Source organism: Trachurus trachurus (genome assembly GCF_905171665.1).
Source record: "Trachurus trachurus genome assembly, chromosome: 9".
NCBI classification, from domain to species: Eukaryota; Metazoa; Chordata; class Actinopteri; order Carangiformes; family Carangidae; genus Trachurus; species Trachurus trachurus.
The window spans coordinates 6,139,328-6,147,780 of NC_139895.1; the positions used below are offsets into that span (position 1 = coordinate 6,139,328).

Here is an 8,453-nt window from a genome sequence, read left to right on the forward strand (position 1 = left end):
CGCTATAATATAATTTTTTCCAGCCCTTCAAAGTGCAGGAAAAACACAGTTTTTATTTGGACCTAACCAACTGCTGATCGGCGGGCGCTAACCCTGGGCCGGAGGGATACGTGAGTTGGTTAGGTCCAAATAAAAACTGTGTTTTTCCTGCACTTTGAAGGGCTGGTAAAAGTTATATTATAGCTAACAATGGAACTGTTTATTTTTTTTCACGTAAAACCTCTTTTAGGCCGCGAAAATAGGCCGTTTCTTTGGGTCCATTCACAACAATGTATGTTGTAAATCTCTGGGCAGGACTATGGGCTGGCGTTGCTAACAGGAGGAGTGCAGAGAGTCTGCTACTGCAATTAAAGTACTTAGGGGCTATTTGTAGATCATACAACCCCACTTTAAAAAAATGCTACTATCCCTTTAATATGTTGCAACTGTCCCCACGTTTAGGGTCAGTTGCAACGTCTGGATTCTTCCATTCAAATGAATATTGTGATTGATGTGTCATATGTAACCATCTTTAAATTGTATGACTAATAAGCTGACAAATGTATGTTTAATCTGTGAAAGTTTGGTGAGCCTAGTCCAAATAGTCTCTGAGTAACTGAGAAAAGTGTTGCAACTGTCCCCAGTCTCCCCTTGTAGTGTTGCTACAGCTGTTGTCTGGACTGTGATCAGATCTTCCAACGTGTCCTGCACGTTACGGCCGTTACGCCCCCAACGCCAGGTGACGTACCTTCTGGGAAATGTAGTCCGCTACGTCACGTCGCTGCGTGTGTCCGAACGGCTTCCGGGAAGTGGAAGAACTACAAACTGACCGGTCGCCGGCAGAGTCGACTCGCCGTTGAGAGAGAAGGTCCAGTCGGTTGGTGGTTTGGTTTCCCTCTCTGTCTGCCGGTGGGCAGCCAAGATGTTGGCCGTCCTGTCTGTGCTGCTGCTGCTTTTATCCGTCTGTGAGCCGGTCTGTGGCGTTTTCCAGAAACTCTACTGCACCATATCAGAAAGCTGCGAGTGCGACTTCAAGCAGAATATCAGAGGTAAGAAGACAGATGTGTGACGTGGCTGGTTAGCTCCTTAGCCGTTAGCATGCTAGGTAGCTTAGCACTGAGATACACGTTTTTCTGTATTTTTATACAAAAAACACTGACGTAAACTTGTGTGAAATAATTTGACCGTGTACGAGAAGGAGTACCTGATAATTTAGTGAACAGTGGTCATTCATAGTTATTTCAGACTGTTTGTGTGTTAGCAGGCCGTTATGCTAACTAGCAAAACACAGGAACCTGAACTACACAAACTCCAAACTGAAGGATATTGACTTTTTCTTCTAGATCTTAATCTTCTTTTGTAAATGTCCTGACTCCTGACAGCCTGTTTTATACCGTTTTTATCTAATGAGCCTGAATGCATCATCGGTTTGTTACCATACTGTCAATAATACCAGAGATATTGTAATTAGTATTAGAGTAAATAGATCATAACTTGTCCAGGAGGTTGGTGTTACAAGTTATGCTTTTAATCTGTATTATATTATAACAGTAACGTTAAGATGATTAACTGAGCTGTGTGACAATCAAGCACTTTTATCTTTACTGTTGATTGACTTCTACGTTGTGATAAATTCATTTTCGATTTCCATTAATAAGGGGATAGTTCAAACTTATGTTCAATATGATTTTATTGCTGCGTGTTATGTAATATTCATTACATGAAACGTGAGCTGCAGTTGTGTGTCCTGCACTTTGATACCATCAGGATTTCTATAATACCCTTTTGTATCTTTTTGTAGTGTAATGCTGCATAAATCTAATGTGCATAAACCTTTTGACAGCATCCTTTGATTATGTATTTTTTTTTAACTAAAAAACTAGTATTGCACTGAGGCAGACACACAAAAACAGTGGGTATAATCAAAGCAGCTACGGCCAAGACATCCTGAACTCAGATCAGCATCTGGCGCTTCAAACACAAAGCTCAAATTCAAATTTAAGATGTGAAATCACCAAAGGAGTCTTGTGTGCATGTGTGTATATGTTCAGTCGTATCCTATCTGTGTTTGTGTGTTTCAGACCTGGAGTGGGACCTCTACAAGAACCTCTACGGACAACATCTGGCCCAGGACATCGTGTCGGAGGAGGTGGCCAGGTTCCTTCAGAATAAAAGCCCCGAGCGGCCGCTGGTGCTTTCCTTCCATGGCTCCTCGGGGACGGGGAAGACGCTGGTCAGCTCCATGCTGGGGAACCATCTGTACGGCTCGGCCATGAGCAGCCCCTACGTCCACCAGTTTGTCCCCACGCTGCACTTCCCCTCGGCAGAACGGGTCAAAGAGTACAGGGTGAGTTCATGGTTTCATCCTGTCAGATGAATTCAGACACAAAGAACAGACAGATTATGGTCTGAGATGATAAAAAACACTGCAGGTCAGACTGAAGTTTCTCCTGCCGGTGTTTCCAGGAGGAGCTGAAGAGCTGGGTGCAGGGGAACCTGACCGACTGCGCTCGCTCCATCTTCATCTTCGACGAGATGGAGAAGATGCCTTCGGGCCTCGTCGACGTCCTGGAGCCGTTCCTCGGTCCGTCGCACGTCGTGTTCCGCACAAACTACCGCAAAGCCATCTACATCTTCATCAGGTACGAACAGCAGCAGCCGCCCACGTTTAAACTGAGCGTCCACATGTTTCTGTCTCTGGACGACAGGAGAATCTAAACATGTGTTTTATATCTGCCAACATCACTGTAGTGATTTTAAATAAAACCATGAAAATACATTTTCCTCCTCTACATTTAGATGCTTACAGATCGCAGCTCATAGGAGAGATTTACTTTGAAACATTGTAATTCCCCAAATCTAAATTTGTGCAGCAACAAAGTTCACAGTGCTACAGTTTACGGATATTACTGTGACGGAGGGATTCTGCTTTTTTTTTTTTCAAAAAATTTTTGTGAGGCTGTTATATTCTTTTGTGTTTTTGTTAAACTGTGTTGTCGTTACGCCTGTTAGTTTTTTTAATGTGTGCAGGACAGTGGAGGGTCGATGGTCTCTGGCACCGTTATTTTGGGTAACCCCTGCATTTATGCATGCATACAGTGTAGTTACTACTGTATTATTACAAGATACAGATACTCCAAGGAGCAGCGTGCTTTGAGTTTAAAGGTGATGAGTGATGGTTCTGTGGTTGGTTTATTGTGTTTTTCTTCCGTTAAAATGTCAAAAAGGAAACGGAAACGTGCTGATTTTTCACCAATCTCCCCCAAAACAGTTTCCAAATATCGAAATCGAGTTTATCCAGAGTTGACGTGGAGGTCAAGGTTAACAAACAAGTCGGCATCATTTGCCCAACTTCGACTTTCCACTTGTTTCCACAGTTTGAATGTGTTTTGTGTGTGTGTGTGTTGTGGTGCAGCACGGCGGGAGCGGAGGTGATAAACAAAGCGGCTCTGGAGAACCGTGTGGCCGGACGCGACCGAGAGGAGCTGAGGTGGGAGGACCTGCAGGACGCCATCGCAGACACACTTTACAACAATAACTCAAGTGAGTCGCACAATAATGAAACATGTGTGTTTCTGTACAAACAACACAAACGGTGGCCGAGATCTCGACTGAGAGATTTTCTGTGTAGGAATCGACCTGAGGACGTTTTTACTTCTTTTTTTTTTCACTGTTTTCCATGTGATGTTGCTGCTTCTCTTTTTGCCTCTTTTCTGTGAAATGAACTGAACTGGTTCATAATAATAAATACTAAGGCTGGACTGCACCAAGAAGCCTTAATTTAATCCAAGATTAGCTCATCAGAGTTCAGTAAAACCAGGTTTAAAATGAGTGAATCCAGGTTTACGATGAAGATGACCTTTTTAAATTAAACTCAGACTCAGTCTCCTGTTCATTCAAATTCATCTCCATTATAAAAAGTGTCTCCAACAGAAATCTGTTGATTCATTTCATAAACACAGGAAAGCTGCTGTTAAAGTAAAACCTCCTCAACAGGTGGTTCAAAGTTCAACCTGAGGTCAGAGTTTAAATTGAAGTTTTAGAACGTTTTTAGACTGAATCTGTCTTGATTTTAAACTTAAACCAGGATTTGAATCTGGTTTAAGTTTAAAATCTGGGGGTCAACCTTGAACAAATTACAACAGAAGCAAACTCAACTTGCTGAGGATACAAAATCAGTTGAGCTCTTTAGTAACAAGCTAAATGTTGTGACACAGAAGAAACAGGCTCGCCGCTTTGCTCTGCTTAACAAACTCATTTCTCCACCTCCCTACCTCTCTCTCCCTCTCTCAATTCAATTCAAATTTGCTTTGCATGAATGTTAGGAGAACTACGTCGCCAAAGCATCAAGAATCAATGAAACAAAACAAATACAACTCACAGGATCAAATATATACAAATAGAATAAAAAAGTATAAATACATTTATGAAGTGCTGCTCTCTCCTATACACAGATTGGGTGTCATTAGGCAGTTGCAAGTTGTTATATATAATGAAAAATATATAGACCGAATCGCCTTGTTGTTTACATTCTACTTCCGGGTAGAAAACCAGCACGTAATTTGAATGAGATCAATAGTAACGAACGAGAGTTTAGCTATATATCATATTTTTCACGCCCTATCACCGTTTAGACAAATCTGAAATGATTGAAGAAACATCACTATTTCTGTGTGTGTGTTTTGTGTTGCTATGTGTTGTATTTATCCAGTTTGGGGGAATCACAATGTCTAGAAAGCATCAGTGGCTGCAGCTGACAGGGACAGCTAACAGCAGTAGCAAAGCTAACGGCGGTAGCTAAGCTAACGGCGGTAGCTAAGCTAACGGCGGTAGCTAAGCTAACATCAGGACGTCATCTGTTAAAACCCTCCCGTTGTCGGACACGACATGAAACTACTCCAGTTAGCTCAGTCATGTTGTAACTAAGATATCCGCTGGAGAAAATATTTGTTTATGGACCGTTTATTGAGTCACTGAGTTAATAAAGTTAAACAGGTAGCTAACCGTTAGCCCGGCTAATCTATGATAACCATGACTAATTACAAAAATATGCACACATAAATAGTAATGTTTGTCCAATCATTGGTTTTATAAACTTTACAAACATCAGATTAGTCTAAACGGTGATATAGTAACATGAAAAATGATATATATATATATATATAGCGAAACTCTCGTCCGTCACTATTGTTCTCATGCTGGTTTTCTACCCGGAAGTAGTTGTAAACAACAAGGCGATTCGTCCTATATACAGTTCATATTAAATGATGATATATAAAATAAAGAAATGAAAAACAACAACAACAATATTCTCTCTCTCTCTCTCTCTCTCTCTCTCTCTCTCTCTCTCTCTCTCTCTCCATCCAGGCGGTTTCTTCGGCTCCAGCGTCATCCAGCAGAAACTGGTGACGCGCTTCGTCCCCTTCCTGCCGCTGAGCCGGCGCCACGTGGAGCGCTGCGTCCGCTCCCAGCTCTGCCAGCTGAGGGACAGCTGCGGCCGCGGCGACGTGGTGGCGGCCGTCGGCGCCGACATGACCTACGCCCCCGTCCAGGGCCAGTACTTCTCCACCACGGGCTGCAAGGCCGTGCCCGCCAAGATCAACTTCTTCCTGTGAGGAGGAGGAGGAGGAGGAGGAGGAGGAGGAGGAGGAGGAGGAGGAGGTGACGGACTGAAGGTGAGTCTGTGGAGAGACGCCGAGCTCAGTCCTGCACCAGGAATCAAAGGGAATCGAACTCTCAACCCTGTGGATTCAGAGCACCGGAGCCACTCTACCTCACAACTCACTCACTCACTCACTCACTCACTCCTTCATTCATTCATTCATGAATCCGAGGTTGGAGTCATATCAGCCTGTACTTGACTATTATTACTATTATTTAAAGTTGGTTATTTATCTCTTTCCCTCCCGTCACTCTCTCGGTCTCCGCTGGAAAACTTTCCAGCTCGAGGTCACGGTGCCTTTGAAACGTGTTGTTGTTTTTAATAATGATAATAATAATAACGAATGCATTTTATCTTTGGGCGCCTTTCAAGACTCTCAAGGTCACCCTACAATAAAAAAAACAATTCAAATACAAAATGACAAGAGAAGACAATACAGCAATAATGAAATCAGATATATACGTATATTAGAGCTGCAACAATTTATCGATTAATCGCACAATAATCGATTATTAAATTAAGAAAAAAAGTCCAAATTCTCTGATTTCAGCTTCTTAAATGTGAATATGACAATAAACTGAGTCTCTCTTTGGTTTGAGGACAAAACAAGACATTTGAGGACGACGTCATCTTGTGGTTTGGAAAACACTGACTGACATTTTTCTGCATTTTTTAATATTTTATTGACCAAAACAACAAATCGATTAATCATTTAAATAATTGACAGATTAATCGATATTGGAAAATAATGGTTAGTTGCAGCCCTAATATATATATATATTAAGCCAGTCTTGGAGGTTTACGGTGTTGTCTAAGTCTGAATGTCCTGAGGGAGCGGTTAAGTTAAGAGATGTTTGAATGTTTTAACTTTCAGGAAACTTTTCCTGAAGCAGTAGCACAAAAACCTAGAGGGAGTTCAGAACAACTAATCACAACATGACCAAGTACAATATACAATAATAATAATAATAAAAAACAGGTAAAATGTGTTACAACATTGTTGAGCTCTGTCAGCGCCGTTAAGTGTTGTGTTGCTCATATTCATTTTCTCATAATCCAACAAGCATCATATCTACTTTTTAAAACCTTTTAATTTGTGAAAATGAAAAACAAAAATGACCATTCACACTAAAATCACAGCATCATGCAGCCTTGATACAAACCGTTGACTCGGAACAACTAAACACAACTCAACTAAACATTTGAACACGTTTAGTTGAAATGATGTTGTGCTGCACAATAAACAAGATACAACAGCCTTGTATCTCCAAATGTCAACTTAAAAAAGAAACACTAGAATAAAAAACAGAGATTTTTTTTTTAAACATCCCATCTCAGTGCTTTAACTTTTAATCTAAATAACAGGAAGAATATCGGCCACCTGTCCACAAGTGTTTCTTCCTTCTAGAGACAGATTTAGTGCTGAATGAATAAATCCAGCCAAACTGAGGTCTGAGGTTTATTTCAATGCCACAACTATTAAAAAAGAAAAATAATAATAATAGAAACAGATAAAAGTATTTTACTTGAAAACCGTCTCTCTCTCTCTGTATCAGGACTGGTTTCTATTGTATTTTTTTGGGAGCATGTGACCACTTGTGCCAGCAGGTGGCGGTAAAGACCTCATTTTACCAAACCTGGAAGAGGTGAAGCAGAGTTCACCTGCAGCTCAGTGCTTTATTATTAGTACCTTTTTTTTCTTTTTCTTTTTTTTTCCAGTTTTACTAAGTCGCTTTACTGTAAAATGTCTTATAAACAGCTGTGTGTGTTTTTTTGAACACGTACTGAAAGTGCACTTTATGTTATTGGAGGATGAAATGGACACATGTTGAGCAGAGTGTGTGTGTGTGGAATGAAGCTGCCAAAATACATGGTTTCTTTATTATAAAGTCTGAATAGTATTATTTTCTTTCTTTTTCTTATGAATATAAGTTTGTGTTTTATTGACGCCTGTCGCAGCAGGTTGGTTAAAAGTGATAAATATCAGACTGAATTTAACTTATAATTGTGACACATGAAGATGAATTTCTGAGGCGGTTCAGATGAAAACATCAGTTTATTGGACGGTGGAAGTTGTTCACTGTGTCACTGATGAACTGAACTGAGCTGCACTCGCACAGAGAGGGTTTTTGTTTTTCTACGGTGGCCCTGAAGGCTCAACTCACTGCAGCTTAAAGGGATAGTTCAACATTTTGGCAAATTGGCCCATTGCCATAATCCCTATAGTCATAGCAGTAGGTTTGTTACCTTTAATTGTCGGTGCAAGCTATTTTTAGAACGGCGGAGCAGAGCTGTGAGCTGCTCAGAGCTACGCTACGGAGGCTCATGGGATTTCTTGGTTTCCCTCATCAAACTCATCAAATACACAATCCAACAACTCCACAACGCTCTGGTGGACAAGTTGTGACCTGCACATTCACCACGCTATGAGATAATAACACAACGTTACCAGACAGAGTTGTTTTAGAGGCAAATTCATGCAAAACTGCTGATGCATGTTGCCTTCAGGGACAGTTTTTCATCAAGCAGTCTCTGTATTTCCCTCTAAAACAACTGTCTGGTAACGTTGTGTTATTATCTCATAGCGTGGTGAATGTGCAGCTCATAACTTGTCCACCAGAGCGTTGTGGAGTTGTTGGATTGTGTATTTGATGAGTTTTAATGAGGGAAACCAAGAAATCCCATTAGCCTCCGTAGCGTAGTTCTGAGCTCACGGCTCTGCTCCGCCGTTCTAAAAATAGCTTGCACCGACAATTAAAGGTAACAAACCTACTGCTGTGACTATAGGGATTATGGCAATGGGCCAGTTTGC

General features: G+C 41.2%; 1 protein-coding gene across 2 annotated transcripts; it reads left to right on the forward strand.

Moving 5' to 3' along the window:
* Window positions 1-812: 812 nt before the first annotated feature.
* Window positions 813-7,863, forward strand: tor2a (torsin family 2, member A). Of its 2 annotated transcripts, XR_014595613.1 has the most exons (6): window positions 813-1,028; window positions 2,061-2,326; window positions 2,446-2,621; window positions 3,395-3,522; window positions 5,347-6,671; window positions 6,706-7,863. XR_014595613.1 is itself a non-coding variant. In XM_083979050.1 (5 exons), the coding sequence occupies exons 1-5, from the start codon at window positions 902-904 to the stop codon at window positions 5,592-5,594; spliced, it is 945 nt and encodes a 314-aa protein (XP_083835176.1). In that variant the 5' UTR covers window positions 813-901; the 3' UTR covers window positions 5,595-7,863. The 2 variants fall into 2 exon arrangements, 1 of the variants encoding a protein (XP_083835176.1); XM_083979050.1 differs by having other exon boundaries at window positions 5,347-7,863.
* Window positions 7,864-8,453: the final 590 nt, after the last annotated feature.